The following is a 27,648-nucleotide window of genomic DNA, read 5'->3' on the forward strand; positions in this document are numbered from 1 at the left end:
GAAATATTTTAGAGAGAATTGTTCCATTTCCTTTTTTTCTATTTCAGGTACCTGGAAGGTGGGGGGAAGTAAGACTCTTAGGAGAGGGGCAGTACTGGGCCATTCTGTTGATGATGGTGAAGAATCTTCAAATTCTAGTGACCCTTTGTTTTCCTTCCTTATAACATTTGGGCTGGGCAACATTGGCACAGTCATTGTTTGTGGTCCCAGTATCCATCCTGTCCAAGGTCTTTATGTTTTGGGGCATCAAGCAGAAGTGCCACCTGAAATGAAGCCAGAACAGATATCCCTAATAAGTAAAGGCAATTACATTTTTAATTCAACAGTTAGTGAGTATTATTGAAGGTCAAAGAGCTCAGTCTAACTGAAGCGAGACCTATATGCCAAACAAAAGGTGTCCTTGCTGCATTTGGTTTGAGGACAATTGTGTACATAAAAGTTGGCCCCTCCTAATTTACTGCCATTTCTTTTACGTTTGAAATAATGTTTAAAACGGAAAAGAACATAGGTTAATTTGTACCCAAAGAATATAATAAAGTTCGGGTAACTATTTTTAACCTTAGGAGTCCGCAACTAGAGAAAAGGATCTAAATGTTAAGTTGAATATTGAGAAATGAAATTGTCTAAAAGATGAAAAGTCTAGAGGGAGGATATGGACATAGGCTAGTGCATTGGTTATCTGTTGCTGCGTAGCACATTACCACAAACTTGGCTTCTTAAAACAACACATGCTTCTTCTTATCTGACCCTTTCTGTGGGTCAGAAGTCTGGGTTTAGCTGGGTAGTCTATCCAGGGTCTCACAAGGCTGCAAAAAAGGTGTTGGCCAAAGCCAGAGTCTTGTCAGAGCTCTGTATGGAAAAGGGTCTACTTCCAAGGCCTCTCAGGTTGGTGGCAGAATTCATTTCCTTGTGGCTTTACGTTTCATGGCAAGTTGCTTTTTCAAAACCAGCCCTGGGAGACGTAGCCAGATGTGTGACGCACCATTAGGTGATTGTGTAAATGCAGTCGCATACATTCCATTTCCATTGTTGCATTGCATTGCTTAGAAGCAAGGCACAGGTCCTGCCCTCACTCGGGAAAGAAGGGAATTACCCAAAGGTATGCCTACTGGAGGCAGAGATCTCAGGGGCTTCCTTAAAGTCTACCTGTCCATCCCCAAGCGGTGCAAGGATGCCCTAGGTTGGCATTCCTTTGCCTCATGTCATCATTTCAAAACCTGGTAAGGACTTCTTCCTAAGCCTTGAGTCTCTGGGAAAAACCTGTAAGAATTTTTATGAGTTTATTTGAGCCAAACTGATGACAATTGCCAGGAAGCAAAATCTCAACAGATTGAGAAAATGCTCCAGAGAATAGCAGTTTTGCACCTTATTTTATTCATTGTAATCAAAGTAGGGGGCCTAAGCCCGTTTCATGAAATCCATTGGTGACAGATTAGGGAGGCGGGAAGAAGCAAAGCAGGAAAATCTCTGCATAAAATGAATAAACACATATTTCTTTTACATTGGTGGGTATAGGATAGTTAACAATAACTATGAGTAGTTTTGTGGTCTCTGCTCTGTGCAGTGAGGTATCAAAAAAAATTACTCTGACATTCCAAATGTATGTTATTGTAGATGCAAAAAGACAATAGGCTCAGTTAATGTAAAGATTGACCTTTGTAAAGGAAGATACTGGTTTAGGAAAGATCAACCATAGAACTTGTATGCATATATGCATAACCCATGGACACAGACAATAGGGTGATGAAGACCTGGGGCGGAGAGGCGGGGTGGGCTACAAGAGGTCAATGGGGGGAAAAGGGGGGCATATGTAATACTTTAAACAATAAAGATTTAAAAGTAGTGGGGAAAAGGAAAGTTTTAATTTTAGACCCTCCTATGTGGTTCTTTTCGGCCTCTGAGTTTGTAAAGCCTGCCATGGTCCTCTCCTGAGCTTGTCAGGTTTAGTGTATGGTCCATTTTTTATCCACACTCCCTTACCCCCTCAATGAAGGGTCCCCTATTCCCCTGGCCAGCCTCTTTCCAGGGCCTCCTGTCCCCCCTGCTCTGCCCCCTCCATGGAGGATGTCCTGTCCTCCCCACCCCCTGCCGCATTCTGCTCCCTTCATGTATGGTCCCCTTTCCCTTTTGCCCTGTCCCCTCTCTCACAAGACAGGGGTGTGTGCTCCGGCACTGGTGCAAGGCAAAACTGTGCTGCCTGGAGAGTCTGCTAAGCATTCACTTGGCTGCTTCTATTATCAATCCTATTGGCCTTGCCAATGGGGGAAATTGGCTGGTGTCAGAATTAGACTCATAAGACTAGATATTATACATTCTCATAAAGAAAAATGTGGCCTTTATGCAATAAGGCTAGAATTCAGACTGAGTCTCTTACCCCATTCTCTGTTTCTCCCCTACTCTTATTGAGAAATATCTCACTTAGAAAAACCTGGCAACATTGGGAGCCCCTCCTGCAAGGCTCAGAGGCCTCATCAACCTGGTTTGGAGACATTTGTAATAGTCTCAACAATCAAAATAAAGTTTTTATAAAGAAATAAGAAATGTTTCTCTTTTCCTTTTTATCTTGAAATCTGTTTCCTCTGATAGAAGCACTGCAATACCCACTTTTCTCTAGATTCCATTTGCCTTAAAGATCTACCAGAGTTCAAAAAATGGTCTAAAAGCATGCATATTCTCCATTCTCTCTTCATTTTTTCTTTGACAGTTTAATAATATCTTTAGCAATAATTGGAGGAAGCTCCAATTTTTACTCCCTACTTCATTCAAAGCCTTGACTCTTTAGAGTTCTTCTCCTGTGAGGACCTTAGGAAGTTCACTGTCAACACTTGCCCTTTGAACTCAGTCACTAACATGATCTCAAGGCTAAGGGGCAGACATTAGCTCCACTTCATAGGTCAGCTTACGATACCCGATTTAGGAAAGTTTTCTCGGCAGACACTTGCAGCTAGCTCATTTCTTAGGGATAACTCCCACTTTGTTCCTGCTAGTGTCTAAAATTATTGTAATCATCTTTCAGAAATTTCCCAGGATTTGGCACATCCTTGCTGGTGGAGAATGGGCAGAGAGGTGTTTAATGCAGTTGACAGCAACACCCACTTTCTTTACTCATTACGTGCCTACTACAGGCCTAGAACAATGTGGGCACTGGAGAAAAGGCAAGAATACTCTACCCTTGCCTCAAGGAGCTTGACCAGAAAACTAGGCAACATGGCTCAGGACATATCAACTGGAGCCTGAGATGGGTCAAATCAGAATAAGTTAAAGAAATCAAGGTGAGTGTCTTCCATTATATTAAGAATGACTTCATGAGGGAAGGCAAGTGTGGGTGGGAAGAGCTTAACTGAAGAATGTATATGCATATATGCATGACCCGTGGACACAGATGGTGGTGTGGTGAAGACCTAAGGCAGGGCGTGGGTTTGGGTTGGAAGGGTTCAATGGGGAGAAAAAGGGGACATCTGCAATACTTTCAACAATAAAGATAAATTTTTAAAGAAAGAATGGCTTGATGGACACCAGGTGTAGAAATTTCACTGATTGAAAGTCCCAGTAAAACCTCAGTTCTTGAATCTAACCAAGTACCTATAACTAGATTATCAAATTCCATATTTTCCCCTACCTTCTAAATTTTCTCACAAGAACTTATTTCCAAGTCTCAAAGTAAATGAGAAAGTTTTTGAGTACACAAAACACAGAGTTTATTATTTATTAATTATTGTATTGTTCTCCATATGAAAAACTGTAAATCTATTTTTGCCAACCCCCATAGATACTGTCTTCATAAATAAGTGCCAATATTGATCCACAGAACATTTCTGTTACTACATCACTCACCACTGAAAGACATAACAGTAATAATAATTCTCCCTCAATGAGTTTCCCATTCACTCTCTCTTTAATTATACCTCCTTCAATTAAATGTCATTATGGAGTGTCTGGATTTTGAAATCTAATATACTAAGTGGTTATTTTATATTTCATCTTCACACTGACTGTCTTGCTCTCCCAGAATCTAGACATTGTCTTGGTCTGAAAGGAAGAGGAAACTCCATGATTTTTCTGTTTTTGGACCCATAGTGCAAGGGTCCTGGCACTATGGACAGTCCGAAGGCCCCCCGGACAAAAGTGGAGCCCGAGGGATGCTGGCCCACTGTCTGCGCTCTGGGTTCCTATTTTCAGATCAATGCGCTTTATTCTTCCATCCAGCGCTCCGGAAAAGACACAAGGATGCTGCCCCAGCTCTGGTTTCCTTTCCCGAGCTGCCAGCAGACCCGGGTGGGTTAGAGCCCAGCAAGGGACCAGCGCATCCTCCCATCCCTTGCTAAGGTACCACCTCTGACCCCCGCCGCCTGTCCGCCCTCGGGTTGGCCCCGCCCACCCCTGACTCCGCGCAGGTCACGCCCACCTGCGGCTGCCGACCGGCCATTGTTGCGTCCAGCGTCCGCACTTGAAAGCAAATGTTCGCCGACCTCCCGGAAAATGACGGCGTCTTGCGAGCCACGCAGGGCACCTCCCCGCCGCCCCGAGAGTCCCTTTTCATGGTGCTTCGTGGGGGTCATTTCAGTGACCCTCGTGCTCCTGCTGCCCACATCCTTCGGTAGGAGCCTGGAGGGGGCGTGGGCTCCAGAGTAGGAATTCTCTTGGAGGGTCGGGTGGAAGTTAGAATATGACATGAAAGCGCAGTAATATGTGACTTGTTTAGAGTTCTCTTGACTGGTCTCACCATCTAAGGTGAGACCAATCCAGGTTTCTCGGGGATCAGAGTAGATCTACTTTCTTAGATCCTTAACCTTAGAGGAGAGAGAGGCCACTGCATTTTTTTAGCCCGTTAGGACTTTACTTGATTTGTCTCCACGTTATTTTCCATAATAGTTCTAACACATTTTTTTAAAAAAGATTTTCAAGCCCACACGTAAACAAAAAGAAGAGGAATTACTGGGGATGGGGGTGGAGGTGGGGAGGGGGATAACGCGGGAGAAAAAAGACTTCTTGGAAGAGAGTTGAATTTTGAAATGAATTTCCAAAAGAAATGGGGAATGATGCATACCTATATGGTGTATCTTTCAGACCTAAAACATTGATATTTGCTTCCTAAATTTACTGTTGAGTAAAAATCCAGCTTATCCCCCAACAAACCAAAAGCGAATAGAATGCTATTTAAAGCAAGGGCAGCGCGTGGCCCACTCCTAGGACCTTTGGGTGAAAGCAGGGAACAAGTCTTTAAAATCTTACCAATGCCCTAGCCGGTTTGGCTCAGTGGATAGAGCGTCGGCCTGCGGACTGAAGGGTCCCAGGTTGGATTCCGGTCAAGGGCATGTACCTTGGTTGTGGGCACATCCCCAGTGGGGGGTGTGCAGGAGGCAGCTGATTGATGTTTCTCTCTCATCGATGTTTCTAACTCTCTATCCCTCTCCCTTCCTCTCTGTAAAAAAATCAATAAAATATAGTTTTTAAAAATAAAATCTTGCCAAGGACCTTTCCATTTATTCTGTACTACCCACCTGCTGTCAGGCCACAGTCCCTGGTTGTCAAAGAGATTAAATATTTTATTTTTATGTTCTTATTTTCTTATTTTTAGGTCGCTGTGGTGAACCACCACTGTACCAGTCTATGCAGTTAAAGGGTACCCCTAAATCTTCCTATTTACCTGGGGAGAAAATATTTTATGAGTGTAAACCAGGATATTATTATTCATTTAATTATGTCCTCAAGACCTTTTGTGAGAAAAATAGCACATGGTTCCCTGTTGATGAAGCTTGTTACAGTAAGTAAGCAAAACCTGTCTTTTTTATGTGTGTGTGCTTGTTCTGTTTCCTTTTCCTTTTTTCTTTTTTTTAAATATGTTTTATTGATTTTTTTACAGAGAGGAAGGGAGAGGGATAGAGAGTTAGAAACATCGATGAGAGAGAAACATCAATCAGCTGACTCCTGCACACCTCCTACTGGAGATGTGCCGGCAACCAAGGTACATGCCCTTGACTGGAATCGAACCTGGGACCCTTCAGTCTGCAGGCCAACGCTCTGTCCACTGAGCCAAACCGGTCAGGGCCTTTTTCTTTTTTTAAAAAACATATTTGGATTCATTTTCCACTATGGCAATGATGATTTTCTCATGGGAAACTAGGGTTTAGATAGCAAGACAGATTTTTAGGCTTCCACAAATCTTCCAGGAATTTTTTTGTAGGCAGTTGGTTGCCTGGGTAAATGAGAACTTTATGTTATATGGTTAACTCAAAAAAATAATACTGCATGAATTGACAAGAGCAGTGTAGAATTTTTTTTTTAATTCATTTCAGAGAGGAAGGGAGAGGGAGAGAGAGATAGAAACATCAAGCATGAGAGAGAATCATCAATTGGCTGCCTCCCGCATGCCCCTCACTGGGGATCGAGCCTGCAACCCTGGCATGTGCCCCTGGCCGGAATCGAACCAGGGACCCTTCAGTCCGCAGGCCGATGATCTATCCACAGAGCCAAACCAGCCAGCGCAAGCAGTGTAGAATTTTTATTTTCTTTTACATCTGTTTTGAAATTTGTATAAAAATGAATTTATACATTTTCTTTTAGAAAAATCATGTCCAACTCCAAATGTGAAAAGTGGTAAAGTATATGACCCACAAGGGGGCTTTGGATTGGATAAAGAAGCTCACTTTTATTGTGATTACGGGTAAGTTGCTCCTTAGAGAAAATAAGGTAAATGTTACTGATTCCATATTGTTTTCCTTATCTTCTTTTTGTCAATATTACAGATGTCCCCCATTTCCCCCCAATCCCTGCCATGCCCAGGCCTCCCCACACTATTGTCTGTGTCCATGGGTTGTGCATATATGCATATATGATCTTTGGTTAATCTCTTCCTGTCCCCTCCACTACCCTCCCCACTGAGATCTGTTATTCTTCCATGCCTCTGGACCTATTTTGTTGGTCAGTTTATTTTGTTCACTAGATTCCGCATATACATGAGATCATGTGGTATTTGTCTTTCTCTAACTGGCTTATTTCCCTTAGCGTAATAGTCTCTGGCTCCATCCATGCTGTAGCAAAGGGTAAGAGATCATTCTTTTTTTTACAGCTGCATAGTATTCTATTGTGTAAATGTACTACAGCTTTTTTATCCACTCATCTACTGATGGGCACTTGGGTTGTTTTCAGATCTTAGCTATTGTGAATAACGCTGCTATGAACATAGGGATGCATATATTCTTTCTGATGGGTGTTTTGGGTTTCATAGGATTTATTCCTAGAAGTGGGACTGCTGGGTCAAATGGCAGTTCCATTTTTAATTGTTTGAGGAACTTCCATACTGTTTTCCACAGAGGCTGCACCAGTCTGCATTCCCACCAGCAGTGTACTAGGGTTCCGTTTTCTCCACTTCCTCACCAGCAGTTGTTGTTTGCTGATTTATTGATGGTAGCCATTCTGACAGGTGTGAGGTGATACCACATTGTTGTTTTAATTTGCATCTGTCTGATGATTACTGATGCTTTTCATGTCTATTGGCCAATGGTATGTCCTCTTTGGAGAAGTGTCTATTCAAATTCTTTGCCCATTTTTTATTGGATTATTTGTCTTCCTGGTGTTGAGTTGTATAAATTCTTTGTATATTTTGGAAATTAACCTCTTATCAGATCTTTCAATGGTTTTGTAGTACATTTTGACATCCAGTATTGTGATCCCTCTAACCTTGTTCTTCTTCTTCTTTCTCAAGATTGCTGTAGCTATTTGGGGTTGCTTTTTGTTCCACATACACTTTTGGAATATTTTTTCTAGGTCTGTGAAATATGCCATTGGTATTTTAATAGGGATTGTGTTGAATCTGTAAATCGCTTTGGGTACTATGGACATTTTAATGATGTTAATTCTCTTTTTAAATATATTTTTATTGATTTCAGAGAGGAAGGGAGAGAGAGATAGAAATATCAGTGATGAGAGAGAATAATTGATCGGCTGCCTCCTGCATGCCCCACACTGGGGACTGAGCCTGCAACCCGGGCATGTGCCCCCTACCGGAATCAAACCTGGGACCCCTCAGTCTGCAGGCTGACGCTCTATCCACTGAGCCAAACCGGTTGGGATATTGTTAATTCTTAATGATGTTAATTCATGAACACAGTATATGGTTCCACTTGTCTGTATCTTCCTCTACTACTTTTTCCAATGTCCTGTAGTTTTCTGAGTACAGCTCTTTTACTTCCTTAGTTAAGTTTATTCCCAGATAAATATCACTGAGTGGCCAGATTATTATGACCGGCCAGTTTATTATGACCACCCCATTAGTACTTCATTGACACTTCCAAAATTACTGAATATTGAAAACTTCCTAAGCAAATACTCTCAAGGTTATTATTATTATTACTAGAGGCCCACAGCCGGGCCTGTACCCTCTCACAGTCTGGGACCCCTTGGGGGATGACCATCTGCTGGCTTAGGCCTGCTCCCCAGGGGATTGGGCCTAAGCTGGCAATCAGACATCCCTCTGGCAGCCCGGGAGCCCTCGGGGAATGTCCACTTGCCAGTGGGGTGCAGACCTAAGCTGCAGTGGGACATCCTTAGCACTGCTGAGGAGGCAGGAGAGGCTCCCACCACCACTGCTGTACTGGCAGCCATCAGCCTGGCTTGTGGCTGAGCAGAGCTCCTCCTATGTGAGAGCGCCCTGACCACCAGAGGGCAGCTCCTGCATTGAGCATCTGCCCCCTGGTGGTCAGTGTGTGTCATAGTGACCAGTCATTCCCAGTCTTTCTGCTGTTAGGGTCAGTTTGCATATTACCCTTTTACTATATAGGATAGAGGCCTGGTGCACGGGTGGAGGCTGGCTGGTTTGCCCTGAAGGGTGTTCCGGATCAGGGTGGGGGTCCCACTTGAGTGCCTGGCCAGCCTGGGTGAGGGGCTGAGGGCCGTTTTCAGGCTGGTAGGCGACTGAAGCTCCCAGCCTCTCCTTTTTTTCTTTTTTCTTTTTTTTTTATTCTGGGATTTATTTACCTTCTATAATTGAAACCTTGTTGCGGTCACTGGAGCTGAGAGCCAGCTCCTACTCGCTCACAGCTCTGAGGCCACGGCCTGCTGAAAGCAGGTATCTGGGGTTTGTTTAGCTTCTATAGTTGAAACTTTGTTGCTTTTGAGCTCAGAGCCGGGCCGCGACTGGTGGGGAACCTTGGCTTCCTCCATCATTGGAGCAAGCAAGCCTCCTGCTCTCTTCAGCTGCATGGCTGCTGGCCGCCATCTTTGTTGGCTATTAATTTGCATATTGTCCTGGTTAGCCAATGGGAAGTGTAGCGAAGGTATGGTCAATTACCCTTTTTGTCTTTTATTAGATAGGATTATTATTTGCATAACTAATTCACTTCGTTTTACTGAGGGGTGGTCATAATCTGGCCAGTCATAATAATCTGGCCACTCAGTGTGTGTGTGTGTGTGTATTTAATTTGGTAAGTGGGATTTATATTTAGTTTCTTTTCCTGACACTTCATTATAGGTGTATAAAAAGGCCATTGATTTCTGGATGTTAATTTTGTATCCTGCTACTTTGCCAAATTAATTTCTTAAATCTAACTGTAGGTGTGTGTGTGTGTGTGTAGTCTTTAGGGTTTTCTATGTACAATATCATGTCATCTGTGAGTAATGACTGTTTTACTTCTTCCAGTTTGGATGTCTTTTATAACTTCTTGTGTGATCACTGTGGCTAGGACTTCCAATACTCTCCTATATAATAAAGAGCTAATATGCTAATTAGGCCAAACAGCCAAACAACCATCCGACTGCCTCCTGTATACCCCCTGCTGGGGATTGAGCCCACAACCTGGGCATATGCTCTGGTCGGGAATTGAACTGTGACCTCCTGGTTGTAGGTCAATGCTCAACCACTGATCCAAGCCAGCTGGGCCTCTTGAATTTTTTGGAATAGTTTGAGGAGGCTGAGTGTTAATTTTTCTTTAAAAGTTTGGTAAAACTTGCCTATGAAGCCATCTATTCCAGGACTTTTTGTTGCTGTGAGTTTTTTTTATTTTATTACTGTTTCAATTTCATAGTTGTTATTGTCTATTCAGGTTTTCTGCTTCTTCCTGAGTTTTGAAAGATTATATGTTTCTAGGAACTTGTCCATTTCACTCAGGTTGTCCAGCTTGTTGACAAATAGTTATTCAAAGTATTTTCTTACAATCCTTTGTATTTCTATGATGTCAGTTGTTACTTAGCCTCTTTCCTTTCTGATTTTATTTATTTGGGTCCTCTCTCATTTTTTCTTGATAAGTCTGGCTAAAGGTTCATCATTCTTGTTTATCTTTTCAAAGAGCCAGCTCTTGGTTTCTTTGATCATATATATATTAGTTTCTATGTCATTTATTTCCACCCTGATCTTTATTATTTCCTTCCTTCCAGTGACTCTGGGCTTTCCTTGTTGTCCTATTTCTAATTCTTTTAGTTGGAGTGTTAGATTATTTTAGCTTTTTCTTGTTTCTTGGGGTAGGCCTATAATGCTATGAACTTCCCTCTCGGGACTGCTTTTGCTATGTCTCATAGGTTTTGGATTGTGTGTTCATTTTCATTTCTTTCCAGGAAGTTTTTTTTAAAATTTATTTCTTGATCTTATTTGTAACCCATTCGTTGTTTAGTAAGATGCTATGTAGTCTCCATGTGCTTGTCTGTTTTTGAGTGTTTTTACTGTACTTGATTTCTAGTTTCATGCCACTGTGATCTGAGATGATGTTTGGTATTTTTCCAATCTTCTTGAATTTGTTAAGACTTATTTTGTGTCCTAACATCTGGTCTAGCTTTGAGAAAGATCCATGTGCACTTGAGAAGAATATATATTTTGCAGCTTTGGGAATGAAATGTCCTGTAAATACCAATTAAATCCATCTGATTTAGTGTGTCTTTTAAGGCTGATATTTCTTTTTGATTTTTTTTTGTCTGTATTGCAGAAAACAACTATATGAAATTTTCCTCTTTATTATGTACATCTTGTTAACTGGTAAAAAGAACAGTAACTTTTTTTCCCATTTAGTTTTTACTTGAAAGGTGAACCAATTCTAACTTGTAAACTTTCTGGAGACAAGGTGCTTTGGGACCATGATATACCAACATGTGAAAGTAAGTAAATTTTCACTTTAGAATTTAAACCAGCAATTCTCAATATTTTTGGCCTTGGGACCCACTCATGCTGATTTTTTAAAAGTATAGTTGACATACAATAGTATATTAGTTTCATGCATACAACATAGTGATTCAAGATTTATTAAAATATACAATGTATTTTTTTTAAATAAAAAACAAAAGATGCCCAAAAGAGTTAGAATAGTGGGATTGTTTTACACTTTTATAAATGCCTTCAAAATCTGGCTTAAAGGAAGACAAGACACTTAAATTCATTCTGTGGTAAAATAACACATTCAGTAGCTTCTGGAAAATTTCACTGTACTCGTAAGGTTGAAAGTAAAAAAAAGACAATATCAGTATAATTGTGAAACAATGACCTGGCAAATAGATATATTTATATTCTTATAAATTATAAAGCATTTCTCAACTAGCAGTGAATTTTATCTTTAACCATATCTTTTAATTTTCAGCAATTCTTATGATGACTAGAGCAAAACTTAACATAGCCTTATAGATAAATATAGATATTTCATATAGATATTTCAATAAAATTGGTTTTCTTTTGAAAGTTCATTTCTACATGATTTGACTTTGGGGTAATAACACTTTCTCATAGAGACATTCTAAAGGGATATTGGATTCACAACTAGACTGTAGAAATCAGATGTTAGTGAATTTGTTTTACTAAATGTTGTCTTACTCTCTACATCTCTCCTTTTTCTTCTCATTTCCTCTTTTTAAGAGATTTTGTGTGATGCACCCGGAAAAATAAGTAATGGAAAATACACGGATAGCTGGAAGGTTGTATTTGAATTTAATGAAGTAGTGACTTATACTTGTGACCCTTCAAATGGGACTCAGGAGTATTCACTTATTGGAGAGAGCACGCTTACTTGTTTTGGGCCTGGCAAATGGAGTAGTGACCCTCCTCAATGTAAAGGTAAAGATATTTCCTTCTTCATTGGTAAATACAGTGAAAAAACTTTGTAGAGTGTTTACCTATAAGTAAGCAAGCAATTATATGTGCTTCCTCCTCCTGTTAAATTTTAATTTAATTTATTATTTGTCAAGTCGAATAAAAAATAGTTCAGTTGTAGAATTCCCCACCCTCAACATGCTCTTGGCATTCCAGTTTATATAATGTTAACTACTGTGTAAATGTATAACAGGATTTTTTTTGTGCTTGAAAAAACAAAAAGTAACACACAATGGCTTAAAATTAAGACTTTTTTTTATATTAAATCATCCGAGAGATATAGCAATAGGTAGTGGCAGAGTAAATTATAAAAGGCTAACTCTTACTGATACTAATGATAAACTCTGTACACACAGAGTTGGAAAAACAATGTTTAAGGCACTAGAGAATAACCAAAAATGGGAGACAATGAAGGGGATTTGACTTTTGTAGGAAAGGGACCACTGAATATCAACGAAATATTTACTCTTTACTAGTGGGTATGGAATGTTCTATAAGGTAGACCATATTCTGGGAAACAACATAATTTTTTAAAGTTTAACATAATTGAAACAGAGTACATTCTCTGTTCATAATGAAATAAATTTAGAATCAAAACAGAGATAATTTTTAAAATCTCCAAATTTAGTCATATATATCATAATGACATTTCAGTCAGTGATGGGCTACATATACGATGATAGTCTCATAAGATTATAATGGGGCTGAAAAATTGCTGTCACCTAGAAAATCCTGTGATAGCTGTCAGGATGTTATAGCACAACACAGTATTCATGTGTTTGCGATGATGCTGGTGTAAACAAACCTATTGCGCTGTCAAAAAGAGCTATATTGTAAGTATAGCTCTTATGATAAAAATAGTAGGCTACACCATCTAGGTCAGATTTTGCAAGTACACTCTATGATGTCCACAATTCTCAGAACGTTATTCCTGTTGTCAAGCAGTGCATGGGCGGTATTTGGCAACCATGTAAAACAAATATGATCTAACGAACCATTGAGTCAAAGAAAAAATCACAAGAAAAATTAGAAAGTGTTTTGAATTCAATAAAAATGAAAACACAACATATAAAAATATCAACATTTGTGTGACAGCAAAAGCATTGCTTTGAGAAAAATTTATAGCATACAATACAGTAGAAAACATATCTCAAATCGATAATCTGGACACTTTCACCTTAAAAAACTAAGAAAGAAATGCAAATTAAACTTAAAACAAGGAAACGGGATAATAGAGCTAAAAATCAATAAAATTGAAAAGATATAAAAGGCTGTGCATAATGGGCCCTTTATGTATGGCTCAGATTTAATCTTGTAAAATGTTCTCTGTTACTTGCTACCCAGCTCAGTGGTGTGTGTGTGTGTGTGTGTGTGTGTGTGTGTGTGTGTGTGTTTCCAAATTCTTCCAAACCCATTACTGGATTCTGAAGTCTAGAAGGTCATGACCGGCACTTTTCTCCTTGAGAAATAGAGTAGAATGAGAAATACCAGAGTACATCAGTATGAAGTCTAGTATTAACTTTTAACTTTATATCAGCCCTGTGTGCTTATGTAATGGTTTTACAGCCTTAAAAAAAAAAAAAGTAGGGAGAAACTAAGATGGCGGCATAGGTAAACACCGGGAAATTGCCGCCTCACACAACAATTGAAAATTACCGCAAAGGACAGAGCAAACATCATCCAGAACAACAGGAAGGCTGGTTGAGTGTAAATTCTACAACTAGAAGGAAAGAAAAGCACGCTGAGAGCCAGAGGAGCTGCAGAGGTGAAGTGCAGAGGTACAAGTGCAGAGGTACGGCCAGCTCGCGCTCGCGCGAGTAAAGGGGGTGGCACCTGAGGACGCGGCTGTCTTTTTGAATCACAAGCTCCCTACTGCTCTGAACTCTGGTTCCGGGAAGTCTCTGGGGACCCAGGACTCATACGGGGAGAAGCTGGTCTGTCCGGCAGCGGGCGAACTTGAAGGCGGCTTTCCCTCAGAGGTGCTTGCAGCAATTAGCAGGTCACTGAGACCCGCGACTCCGGGCGGAGAATCAGCCATAGCTCCTTGATCCGCCCTTTGATTCCCTGAGACCCCGCCCCACCCAGGCTGCCGCAGAGGCTTTTGCATGTGAATGTACCTAACTGCAGCCGAGCCAGGCAGACCCGGAACTTCCAAGAGAAGGCCCAAGGCCCCGCAGCGGCCTTGCATTGCTTCACAGCTGAGCCTCTTCGTGGCTCCTGCTGTGTGGCCTCAGGCAGAGGCTGAATTAGCACCTCCTTAGATCCAGGAGCCACTGTACCCAGTGGTCAGAGGGGGACCATCCAGATTGCAACTCCTCAGATCCATAAGGGACACACTCAGGGAGCAGACTCAGTGAGCACCAAAGCCCCACTGAAGCAAGTCTTGCCCCAGAAGGGTGTCTTCAGCACAGAAGTTCTCCCACTCCAGACACAGCTGATTCTCACAGCCAATTGGCCTGGAGGTCAATTCCTCCCAGTGATCCTACAACAACCAAGGCACCAAGAGTGCACCAAGAGTGTCCACCCCAGGTAACTGGGGAGGCTGAGCTACTGGGCCCTACAGGACACCTGGCGCGCAGGGCCACTCTATCAACACAGGGAAGCTGCCAAAATGCGGAGACAAAGAAACAGGTCACAAATGGCAGAAATGGAGGAAAGCAAACGATTGGATATAGAGTTCAAGGCCACGTTTATAAGGTTTTTCAAGAATTTTATGGAAACCGCCGATAAATTTAATGAATCCCTCAATAAGTATAGTGAGACCATGGAGGACATGAAAAAGGACCAACTAGAAATTAAGCATACACTGACTGAAATAAAGAATAATTTACAGAGATCCAGCAGCAGACAAGAGGATCCCAAGAATCAAGTCAAAGATTTGAAATACAAAGAAACAAAAAATACCCAACCGAAAAAGAAAAAAGAAAAGAGATTCCAAAAATATGAAGATAGTGTAAGGAACCTCTGGGACAACTTCAAGCGTACCAACATCAGAATTATAGGGGTACCAGAAGGAGAGAGAGGGCAAGATATTGAAAACCTTTTTGAAGAAATAATGACAGAAAACTTCCCCTACCTGGTGAAAGAAATGGACTTACAAGTCCAGGAAGCGCAGAGAACCCCAAACAAAAGGAATCCAAAGAGGACCACACCAAGACACATCATAATTAAAATGCCAAGAGCAAAAGATAAAGAGAGAATCTTAAAAGCAGCAAGAGAAAGACAGTCAGTTACCTACAAGGGAGTACCCATACGACTGTCAGCTGATTTCTCAACAGAAACCATGCAGGCCAGAAGAGAGTGGCAAGAAATATTCAAAGTGATGAATAGCAAGAACCTGCAACCAAGATTACTTTATCCAGCAAAGCTATCATTCAGAATAGAAGGTCAGATAAAGAGCTTCATGGATAAGAAAAAGCTAAAGGAGTTCATCACCACCAAACCAGCATTATATGAAATGCTGAAAGGTATTCTTTAAGAAGAGGAAGAAGAAAAAGGAACTCTTACCATTTGCCACAGCATGGATGGAACTGGAGAGCGGATAAATACCACATGATCTCACTCATTTGTGGAATATAATGAACAACATAAACTGATGAACAAGGACTGATCCAGAGACGGAGAGGCATTGATTGGACTGTCGGGCCTTGGAGGGAAGGTAGGGGAGGGTGGGGGTAAGGGGGAAAGATCAACCAAAGGACTTATATGCAAGCATATAGGCCTAATCAATGGACATGGACAACGGGGGGGTGAGGGCATGAGCAGGGGGTTGGGGGGGGGGGTAGAGGGTAACGTGGGGACAAGGACACATATGTAATATCTTAATCAATAAAAAATATATTAAAAAAAAAGTAATCTCTGGGTTGCAGTCTAATATATTCGGAAAACATGGCTGTAACTTCGTTGGCCTTTCTATTTCTTGAATATCCCAGATCATATATGTGGTTGCCACCTGAGAACTTTTTCTTTGGGGGAGAAACCAAGATGGCAGCATAGGTAAACACCTGAAATTGCTGCCTTGCACAACCACTTCAAAAATACAACTAAAAGACAAAACGAACATCATCCAGAACCACAGGAAGGCTGGCTGAGTGGAAATTCTACAACTAGAAGGAAAGAGAAAAGCACACTGAGACTCAGAGGAAGTGCGGAAGTAAAGTGCAGAGGTACGGAGGCGCGCAGAAAGGGCTGGCAGCTGAGGACACGGTGCACATGGAAAGGGCTGGAAACTGAGGGCACGGTTGTCTTTTTCAGTCAGGAGGGAGTCTCAAGCTCCTGACTGCTCTGAACTCCAGTTCCGGGTGAGTCTCTAGGGACCCAGACGCATATGGGGAGAAACTGGACTAACTGGCATTGGTCGGAACTTGAGGGCAGCTTTCTCTCAGAGGTGCTTGCAGCAATTACCGGGACACTGAGAAGCGGGGCCTCTTAGGGCAGGACTGAAGAGCAGCCATAGCTGCTTGCTCCACCCTGTTGATCCCCTGAGACCCCACCCCACCCAAGCTGTGCACAGAGGCTTTTGCATATGAAAGGTCTGGCCCTTTACAATCTGAAAATTACCTAACAAACTGCAGCTGGGTCAGAGAAAGCCAGAACACCCAAAAGAAGGCCCAAGGCCACACAGCAGCTTGCATTGCTTCACAGCTGGGCTCCTGCTAGGTAGCCTCAGGCAGAGGCTAAATTAGCACCTCCTTAAAGATCCAAGAGCCAGTGTACCCAGTGGTCAGATTGGGACCATCCAGATTACAACTCCTCAGATCCATAAGGGACACACTGAGGGGGCAGACTCAGTGAGCACCAAAGCCCCACTGAAGCAAATCTTGCCCCAGAAGGGTGTCTCCAGCATAGTTCTCCCACTGCAGACACAGCTGATTCTCACAGCCAATTGGCCTGGAGCTCAATTCCTCCCAGTGATAACTACAACAATCAAGGCTTAACTACAACAAAACTGTGCACAAAGCCCACAAAGGGGTGCACCAAGAGTGTCCACTTCAGGTAATTGGGGAGGCTGAGCCACTGGGCCCTATAGGACAATTAGCACAGAGAGCCACTCTATCAACACAGGGAAGCATAAAAAATGCAGAGATAAAGAAACAGGTCACAAATGACAGAAATGGAGGAAAGCAAACTACTGGATATAGAGTTCAAAACCACACATAAGGTTTTTCAAGAATTTTTTAGAAACTGCCGATAAATTTAGTAAGACCCTCAATGAGTCTAGTGAGACTACCGATAAACTTAGTGAGACCCTCAAGAAATCTAGTGAGAACCTCAAGGTTATGAAAAAGGACCAACTAGAAATTAAGCATACACTGACTGAAATAAAGAATATTATGCAGAGCTCCAACAGCAGACTAGAGGATCGCAAGAATCAAGTCAAAGATTTGAAATATAAAGAAGCAAAAAACACCCAACCAGAAAAGCAAAAAGAAAAAAGAATCCAAAAATATGAAGATAGTGTAAGGAGCCTCTGGGACAACTTCAAGCGTACCAACATCCGAATTATAGGGGTGCCAGAAGAAGAGCTATTTGAAAACCTATTTGAAGAAATAACGACAGAAAACTTCCTCTACCTGGTGAAAGAAATAGACCTACAAGTCCAGGAAGCATAGAGAACCCCAAACAAAAGGAATCCAAAGAGGACCACACCAAGACACATCATAATTAAAATGCCAAGAGCAAAAGACAGAGAGAGAATCTTAAAAGTAGCAAGAGAAAGAAACTCAGTTACCTACAAGGGAATACCCATACGACTGTCAGCTGATTTCTCAACAGAAACTTTGCAGGCCAGAAGGGAGTGGCAAGAAATATTCAAAGTGATGAATACCAAGAACCTACAACCAAGATTACTTTATCCAGCAAAGCTATCATTCAGAATTGAAGGTCAGATAAAGAGCTTCACAGATAAGGAAAAGTTAAAGGAGTTCATCACCACCAAACCAGTATTATATGAAATGCTGAAAGGTATCCTTTAAGAAGAGGAAGAAGATGAAAAAGGTAAAGATACAAATTATGAACAACAAATACACATCTATCAACAAGTGAATCTAAAAATCAAGTGAATAAATAATCTGATGAACAGAATGAACTGGTGATTATAATAGAATCAGAGGCATAGAAAGGGTGTGGATTGACTATTCTCGGGGGAGAAAGGGGTGTGGGAGATGTGGGAAGAGAGTGGATAATAATCGTGCACCTATGGATGAGGACAGTGAGGGTGGGGTAAGGGCAGAGGGTGGGGTGGGAACCGGGTGGAAGGGAGCTATGTGGGGAATAAAGAGGAATAACTGTAATAATCTGAACAATAAAGATTTAATATTTTTTAAAAATATATTTTATTGGTTTTTTACAGAGAGGAAGGGAGAGAGATAGAGAGTTAGAAACATCGATGAGAGAGAAACATCGATCTGCTGCCTCCTGCACATCTCCTACTGGGGATATGCCCGCAACCCAGGTACATGCCCTTGACTGGAATTGAACCTGGGACCTTTCAGTCCGCAGGCAGACGGTGTATCCACTGAGCCAAACCAGTTTTGGCAATATTTTTAAAAAAGAACTTTTTCTTTGCATATCGTTGCATGGCTAGCTTCTTTGAAGCTTTTAAATTTTACTTCAACTATTTCCTTCCCACAAGAGTTTTCTAAAAAGACAAGGAATAATAATCAGTGTCAACATGAAATTTGAAAAAATCTCTAGAGCTAGAGTATCAAAAGTTGCATTTGAACGTACTCAAATTTATATCTGGTAGACTTTTTTCAAATTTTGCAGTAGAAAAAAAAATGTATGGCCCTAGCCGGTTTGGCTCAGTGGATAGAGCATCGGCCTGCGGACTGAAGGGTTCTAGGTTTGATTCTGGTCAAGGGCATGTACCTCAGTTGTAGGCTCTTCCCCAGCCCGGGCCCTGGTTAGGGCTCGTGCAGGAGGCAACAAGTCTATGTGTTTCTCTTACATCGATACTTGTTTCTGTATTTCCCTCTCTCTTCCACTGTCTCTAAAAATCAATGGAGAAATATCTTCAGGTGAGGATTAAAAAATGTAAGAAACCAATAAACTATATTGACTGTTTCAGGTGGAAAAACAGTTATCAGATTTCTCTAAATCTGTTTACCTGGAATGAAAATGCACAAAAAAGTCTTTTTAAAAATATTTATATCTTGCCTTTCACTCCTTGTCTCTTCCCACTGGAAATTGCTACTTGGCACTATTTTTTTCTGGTGCTAGGGTAAAACAACTTTCTATTAATGCTGAAATTTACTTTTTAGTGGTCCAATGTAAACCGCCAGTACTCAAACATGGAAAACCAGTAACAGAAATGAAAACCAATTTTTCCTACCATGATGAGGTTGCATTTAGATGCCGGAAGGGTTTCTACCTTAATGGCAGCAACCCAGTGTTCTGCGGTGGAAACAGTACTTGGGAGCCTGCGATGCCCAGGTGTATTAGAGGTACATATTATATCATTTTCCTTCTTGTTTTTTTAAGGTTTTCTTTCTTTGACATTAAATATCAATGATAAAGAATAACTGAAAAGAAGCAATTTTAGTAATTAATTATCTTTTCATATTCATGATGGATGTATGACATAAAGTTCATACAGAATTTTGCTGTTGTGATTTTGTATGTGTTCATAGAGTTCTTAGCACATTCTGTACATCACATAGGTCTGTAAGTTCCGCTTGTTCAGTACTGTTATGTTATGGTTAGCAACCACTTTTTCCAGAATAAATGGAATGAATCATGGGAATTTTTACCTAAATCAGAATGAAAGTCATAATTCACACAAATGAAAAGAAAGGGATAATTTCCAAGTGATTGATCCTACATTGTTATGCTTTTCAATATCAAAGCCTCTTATTGTGAGTCATTCATATTTAGTAACATCTTCCTTATATTTTACAAAAATCCTTTAAATTCATGTTGTTTACACTAATTTATAACTTTTAGTAATAAAAGGGGGAAGAACATATGTATAGCCATTTTAGTTGTTATTCTTACTGATTCTAAAATTACTTGCCATAGTCCATAGATATACGCAGGCATGTACACTTGGGCAAGTTACTTAAACTTCAAAGGTATTTACTTACATGTAAAATGATTTAATGTCTTCCCAACTGGGTGATAATACAGCTTAAATTGGTTCTACTTAAACTACTTAGCACTATGCAAAGTTTGGAAAGTACGCATATTTTTTTTTTCTTTCAATTGTTTTATTACATAAAGAGGAAACATAAAAGAATGAAAATTAGAGATAGAGTAATAGAAAAAGCTAAATTTAACTTTAGACATTGTGGAAAGTACACATTGTGCACGTGTAGAGTATATTTATGAAGTTCTTTTTTTTATTATTAGTTAAGGTATTACAAATGTGAAGTACGCATATTTTTAATTTTGAGGAATAGCTAATCTTTTTTAAAAAATCAAAAATCAAATTAAATCCATAATTTTATTAATAAGACTGATGAATGGAATAAAATTTATTTTTCCAGGTTCCAAGTCTACTCGTTCAACCAAGCCACCAGTTACAAGCTATCTAGGTTCAGTAACATTTTTATTTTAATTTTTTCCCTTCCATCACCATTTATTCCCTCTCTGCCCTCTTCCACCTCCACCTCCACCTCCACCCGCTCCCCTTCCCCACTCCATCACCACACTCTTGCCCATGTCCATGAGTTCTCTCTTTTTTTTTTGTTTTTGTTCAATCCCGCCACCTTCTCCCCTTTGCACTTCCCCCGGCTCCCAGCCCCTAACCAGAGCTGTCCACCTGCTCTCTATCTATGAGTCTGCCACTATTGTGCTTAGTTTGTTCATTAACTCTTTATCCTCCTCATATTGTTAAGAACTTTGTGGGCTGATGGGTGAAAAGTCATGTCTTGTTTTAATTTGCATTTATTTAATAATTAATGAGACTAAACCATTTTTATCCACATTCATTTACTCATATCCTTTGCTCAGTTTTCTGTTGGGTTTCTAAAATATTATTTTTGTTAATTGTGAGAACCCATTATAAATTAAAGACCTTTTAATATATAGTAAACATTTTTTTCCAGATTGTAATGGCCTAATTTTACTAGTTCATTTTCTTTTTAGATGTTATTGGATATAGATTTCTTTTTATAACTTTGTTATGAGGAATATACAAATGTATTTTTGTAAATTTTCAAATATTACAAAAGGATACCGAGTAAAAAAATTAGTTCATCTCTTTCTCTAGTCCATTGTCTGAGTTAATCACAGTTCATAATTGAAGTCTCTTTTTATCCATTTCATATAAGGACATATCATGTCCTTATATGACTGGTTATACATATTTTGCCTTTTTTTTCAGTTTTCTTAACCAGAAATAGACTCATGTTGTTCATATTTTTCTAAAACTCTCACATTTTACACTTACTATCTTAGATTGGGGTTGTATTTAGATTTATTCCCATCCTTTTTAGTGACAACTTTAATATATGCCACATTTTATTTAGCTATTCTCCTAGAATGGACAGTTATATGTGCAGAAGAGTTGAATGTATTGAACTATTCCCTAATGGCTCTGAGTATTGTGTCTTCCTTATTAAAAGCTTTAAGTCTTCAAGTTATATAAACACCTCAACCATGGGTTCTGATTTCATTGTTTTGCATTTAAATCATTGATATGTCTGAAATTCATTATGGAATATGGGATCGGATTGGTTTCTTCTCCACTTCACCCACCCCCATTCAGTGGCTAAGTTGCACCGTCTATGGAACGGATTGTCTTCTCTCCAACTGTTTTATCACACACTAAACTCATAGGTGTTCTAAATTCATAGGTGCTCCAGTCTCCCACAGAAGTTGCACCATCTTATATTCCCACCAGCAATGCACAAAGATCCTAATTTCTTTACCTCTTGGCCAACACATGTTCTTTTCTGTTTTTTGATAATAGCCATCCTAATACCTGGTAGGTAAAATATGTGAAGTAGTATCTCATTGTGGTTTTTATTTGCATTTCCCCCTTGATTAGTGATGTGTACACATCTTTTTATGCACGTATTCACTATTTGTATCTATTCTGTGGAGAAATGTCATTCAGGTCCTTTGCTCAGTTTTGAATTGAGTTGGGATTTTTGTTGTTGATATTTAGGAGTTTAATCTTTTCTCTTTTCTTTATTTCAATTTTTTTCTAGGATATCTCAACCTTCGTGAAGTATCATCATCTGAAGAGATTGTGGAATTAGGTATTAGTTTCTTTCTTCTTCTTTTATTAAATCCTCACCCGAGGATATTTTTTCATTGATTTTTTTGGAGAGTGGAAGAGAGAGGCAAAGATAGAGAGAAAAATCAATGTGAAACACATCCATTGGTTGCCTGCTGCGGGAGCCCTGGCCAGGGCCTGGGCTGGGGAGGAGCCTGCAACCGAGCTACGGGCCCTTGACCGGAATCAAACCCAGGACCCTTTAGTCTACTGGCCGACGCTCTAGCCACTGAGCCAAACCTGCTAGGGCATTAGTTTAGTTCTTTTTTTTTTTTTTTTTTTTTAAATATATTTTTTTATTGATTTTTTACAGAGAGGAAGGGAGAGAGATAGAGAGTTAGAAACATCTATGAGAAACATCGATCAGCTGCCTCCTGCACATCTCCCACTGGGGATGTGCCCGCAACCCAGATACATGTCCTTGACCAGAATCGAACCCGGGACCCTTGAGTCCGCAGGCCGACGCTCTATCCACTGAGCCAAACTGGTTTCGGCTAGTTTAGTTCTTAATAATTCTTTATTATGAGACCTTAGAGTTCTACATGAATATATTATGTTCCAATTATTTGTAGACAGAGAAAAAACAAGATGTCACAAGTTATTAGGAATAATTGATATTTATGGTTACTTTAGTATTGCGGATACCATAACAAATGTGATAGTATGTATAGACACATGCAAGTAATTTTCTCTAATCTTGAGAATTTTAGTTGTCCTATTAACCTTTACTAAATAACCTGGTGTGGTAACGATAGCACAAAGCAATGACAAGTGAGGTTCCTATTAAGAGTTTCACAAGGCACATCCTATAGCCGGAATCTATTTGAAGTGTTCTTTGAGTAAAGCGATTTGGATATACTAGCAGTCATGTTAATACTAGAACGATTCCTTTTTTCTGTAGTTTTTAGATAATCAGATCAAAAGTAAACAAACAAACAAACAAACAAACAAAACAAACAAAAAACTGCTATCTGGGACCCATACTTGCTCAATATCTTTAAAACTACTTTTTTTTTTTCTCAGCACCAGGAACCATTGCTCTATTTAGTCTTACTATATGTAAGTATCTCACACTTAAACACCATTGAAATAAAAATATTACATTCTTTTCTATTACATAGAGTGCATTCTTTTCTGATGATTTTTCAGTTTTTATAGGTGTTATAAATTGAAATTAAACCAGTGTAGAAAAAATGGACCTTTCGTACGATATACACCTGTTGTTGGTGACTGTATATTCATTTATACAGTTTTCTATATGTCCACTTAGTAACAAACCCAAAATAATACTTTTTTTCCCAAGATGATTAGTCAAATGACTTTTCATCTCAAATATGGGTAATTTTCTAAACTAAACAGGACACTTCTCTGACTTACTGTGGACTAGTTAAGTGATTCCAGGGAATTGCACTTAGTGAAAAATCCAGATGGAATATAAATGTGTATGTGCTTAGAAACAATAACACTTTTGAGCACTGAAATGTAACTGACAGTAATTTCTTCTTCTAGAGCTTGAATCTTGGAAATTATTTTTTCAGAGTTACATGTCATTTATTTTCTGGTTCCTTACAGTTGTTGGCATTGCAGTAATTTTCATCTCCGTGTACAAGTGTCTTCACAGAGCGAAGAAAGGGTAAATTAAACATTTATTCTCATGTATTGGTCCTTCTCACTCTTGACATACTTTTGTGTTGCTTTTGTTTGTATTGCTTACCCTCTATTTTTAAAACGTGCTACATTAGTGTGCCATCTGAAATAAAGTTCTTTATTAAAATCAGTTTCAGCTGCCTTTTGCATCATTGCAACAGGAATAATCTTCGCATAATAATTTAGTTATTATGACTGTAAGAAAGTTTTTTTGTGTGAGGTTTGAGTTTTAAGTTCTGCAGCAAATCATGGACCATGATCGGGCCTTCCCAATTCTAGATATACCCTATTTCCTAAAGTGAGCGAGTGGCCAGGATTAAATTTCAAATAGTTCATTGTGGAGACTTTAAAGTATGCCCACTGGAATTTTTAGGATGAAAGCTTCCATTTGTCTGCAGAAGAGGAATTTTGTAAGAAGCTATGTAGATGTCGTATTCAAATGGCCAATTTGATTTCATTTCGAATTTTTATTTATACAATTTAAACTGGGAAATTAGAAGCAACACGATTTGATTTCTCTCTGATGTTCTCTTAATTTGTCTAGGCTGTAGTAAACTGATGGATTAAAGTTAAAGGGACAGAGAAGGGTAATATTTACAAGGTACCTCATTAACTTTATTTGCCATTTTATTTATAAAAATGGAGAAGCACCTGACCAGGTGACACTGTTGGTAGAGTGTAGTCCCATATGTAGATTTGATTCTCAGTTAGGGCATGTGCCTGTGTTGCTGGTTCGATCCCCAGTCTGGGCACATATGGAAGGCAACCAACAGGTTTCTCTCTCTCTTCTCTCTCTCTCTCTCTCTCTCTCTCTCTCTCTCTCTCTCTCTCTCTCTTTCTCTCTCTCTCTCTCCCTTTTTCTCTCGCCCCCTCCCTCCCCGTCTCGCTCTCCCTCTTTTTCACAATCAATAAAAACATATCCTCAGGTGATGATTAAAAAAACAAGGAAAGGCTAGGCTTACAATAGAAAAAAAAGTGTACAAATACATATCTTCTAAGGAGAATAGGGATTTTAAACTTTGATCAAACTTAAATTTTAATGAAATAATTAACAATTTAATGAAAAACTTAAAGTAAATCCTGGAGCATAAACCAAGATTATGCTTTGAAATTTCTGATTTTTAGTAATTCTTTGTAGCTTTGAAACACCTTTGAAAGCAAATATAATTTTAAACATTTTGGTATTTATGGTTTTATGATGTTTACTTAAAACTTAAAAACCAAGATGAAAGCTAACAATTTTTATTTGGGATTAAAGAATTGCCATTCACACAGTACAAGTTCAGGCAGAAACCCATAAAGTATCCCAATTATTGGGTGAAAATGAAGGGGTTTTATGAGAATATTAGAAGAAAGAATTCCTATTGGCCCTGGAAGGCGGAGGTACTCTTTACCTATGCAGGGTTGGTTACTGAGTCTGTCTTCAAATAGAGAGTCCATAGTGGTCAGTCCTTGTGGTCAGGATCTGCAACCCTGCTGGCTTTACAAACATTTGTTTATAAGACACTGTTGCTTTGGCTTAGACAAAAGTTGTTTTGCCCAGTTCAAACATTCCAAAGGTTTAAGGAGCAAGACATGCAAGGACATTTCTCTAGAACAGCTGCTCTGGCTCCACCTTATGTCAGCTTTTACAATGATTTCTTTTTATATTAATCATCTGGTTTGGGCTATGTAAAAAAGTAAGTTTTTCACTCATAAAGAGTTCAAACTTTTTTTTCCTATTATTGGCTATCTTTTTAAAATACCCAGAATGCTTTCATTTGCATCTTAAATCTTAAATTTATGGAAAACTTCATATGCATGTTTATATTTCAATTACTAGTATATTTGAAATATTTTATTGATTTTTTTACAGCGACGTAGGGAGAGGGATAGAGTTAGAAACATCGATGAGAGAGAAACATCGATCAGCTGCCTCCTGCACACCCGCCACTGGGGATGTGCCCACAACCAAGGTACATGTCCTTGACCGGAATCAAACCTGGGACCTTTCAGTCCGCAGGTGCTGGGGTCCAGCCCCAGCAGGTCCAGGGGTCCCCAAAGGTGTGGACGGAGTCGGTGAAGAAGGAATGACACAGAGACAGCGTTCAGTTGATCAGCAGCCTAGCCAGGATCTCTAGCCAGGTTCTGGTCAGGATCTCCAGAGAAGTTCTGGTTAGGATCTCCAGCCAGGTTCTGTGTCCATGTTCTCTTGCTAGGTTCTCCAGCCAGGTTCTGTGTCCATGTTCTCTTGCTAGGTTCTCCAGCCAGGTTCTCCAGGTTCTCCAGCCAGGTTCTGTAGCCATGTTCCCTCGCTAAGTTCTCCAGCCAGGTTCTGTCCAGATTCTCCATCCAGGTTCAGTCACCAGGTTCTAGTCATGTTCTCTTGCCATGTTCTATCCAGGTTCTGTAGCCAGGTTCTGTCTCTAGGTTCTTCAGCCAGGTTCTCTCGCTAGGTTCTGCCTCTAGGTTCTGTGGCCAGTTTCTGTCCAGGATCTTTTGCCATGTTCTCTCCAGCGAAGTTCTTCTGTCTCTAGGTTCTGTGTAGGTTCTGTGTCTAGGTTCTGTGTCCTGTTGTCTTGTTACATCTGTATTTATACCAGTTGATTCCAATCCTATCAATCTCTATTCCAAAAGTTAGGGCGTTTCTTATCTCCATTCCAGGGAGTAAAGATTATGTAGCTTAAGCATGATTGTTCTATGTAGTTAAAGTGATTAATTACCCGCTTGGCACTTAGTTAAGGGGTTTTATTCCCTCCCTAACTTCAGGGGAAAATCCCTACCTGGGGAAACAACCTTTCTCAGAGAGGTGACCTTGGTTAAAACACATAGTGCCAAGAAGGTGAGCAAACATATTAAGAACAGTATGCCATATATGCCAGGTCCCTTGAAACAGCGAGCATGGACCGGCTCCCGGCACGCAGGCCAACGCTCCATCCACTGAGCCAAACTGGTTAGGGCAATCACTAGTATATTTTAAATTACAGACACACAACAGTGTGCATAGGAAATACTATCAGCTGGATATTTTTACAAGTCCCAAGATTTGTGTAGTGTAGACAAAAGTGGATTCTATGGAATGTAACCTCATAGAGTGATCTGGTTATAATTTCCTCACTGGGCAGGTCACGGTGAGTAGTCATACCCACACACACAACTTTTTTTTTTTTTTTGTAAAAGTTTTATCTTTGTCTTAAGGAATCTCTGCCCATGTTTTAGGGCATCAAGGTTAACACATCTTTGAATTAACCACCTTCAAGAGAGTAACTATCCTGTATTCCATCTCTACCTTGCTTTTTCTCACTTTCATGTAATCTTTCTTACATTCCCTCCTTAATTTCAAATGCATAAAAGTGACTTTCAAAATTATCATTCTCTGAAGTATGTGAGATCCTGTGTCCAGTCCATTGTCACCAGTTTGGCTGAAAGCAACAGAAACATGTTCTACAGGTTTGGGCCTTCCTTGTGTCAAATTAGAAGTAAGTTCTCAAGAAAGCAAATGGATATCACTTTCTGCTCCCTACTATCCTCCATTGTTTAAAATATCGCTGTACCAAAATACTTAAAGGCTCTTTAAGAAATATAATAAAATTCTTTCTAGCTATGAGGTCTTTTTTTTTTAATTCTCTACTTTTTTTTTCCTATTGGGTCTTGTAAGCTGAACATCCCATTCAAGATGGTGACATAGGAGGATCTTAACTAACCTCTTCCCCAGCACATCAAATCTACAGCTACA

General features: G+C 39.9%; 1 protein-coding gene across 1 annotated transcript; it reads left to right on the forward strand.

Annotated features, from left to right (window-relative positions):
• Positions 1-3,016: 3,016 nt before the first annotated feature.
• On the forward strand, positions 3,017-24,028 carry LOC118673481 (membrane cofactor protein-like). Its single transcript, XM_036344341.1, has 9 exons — positions 3,017-3,272; positions 5,579-5,764; positions 6,565-6,664; positions 10,997-11,082; positions 11,831-12,028; positions 19,327-19,509; positions 20,551-20,598; positions 22,219-22,269; positions 23,859-24,028. The coding sequence occupies exons 2-9, from the start codon at positions 5,611-5,613 to the stop codon at positions 23,921-23,923; spliced, it is 885 nt and encodes a 294-aa protein (XP_036200234.1). The 5' UTR covers positions 3,017-3,272; positions 5,579-5,610; the 3' UTR covers positions 23,924-24,028.
• The last annotated feature ends 3,620 nt before the right edge of the window (positions 24,029-27,648 follow it).

The sequence above is a fragment of the Myotis myotis genome, unplaced genomic scaffold (genome assembly GCF_014108235.1).
Source record: "Myotis myotis isolate mMyoMyo1 unplaced genomic scaffold, mMyoMyo1.p scaffold_m19_p_18, whole genome shotgun sequence".
NCBI lineage: Eukaryota > Metazoa > Chordata > Mammalia > Chiroptera > Vespertilionidae > Myotis > Myotis myotis.

Bases quoted from the DNA above. Each gene is read 5' to 3' on its own strand.
- LOC118673481 (XM_036344341.1), top strand. From the start codon at position 5,611: ATGCAGTTAAAGGGTACCCCTAAATCTTCCTATTTACCTGGGGAGAAA. The intron at 11,083-11,830 runs GTAAGTAAATTT...CCTCTTTTTAAG, and splicing joins TGATATACCAACATGTGAAA to AGATTTTGTGTGATGCACCC. The intron at 12,029-19,326 runs GTAAAGATATTT...TTTACTTTTTAG, and splicing joins TGACCCTCCTCAATGTAAAG to TGGTCCAATGTAAACCGCCA.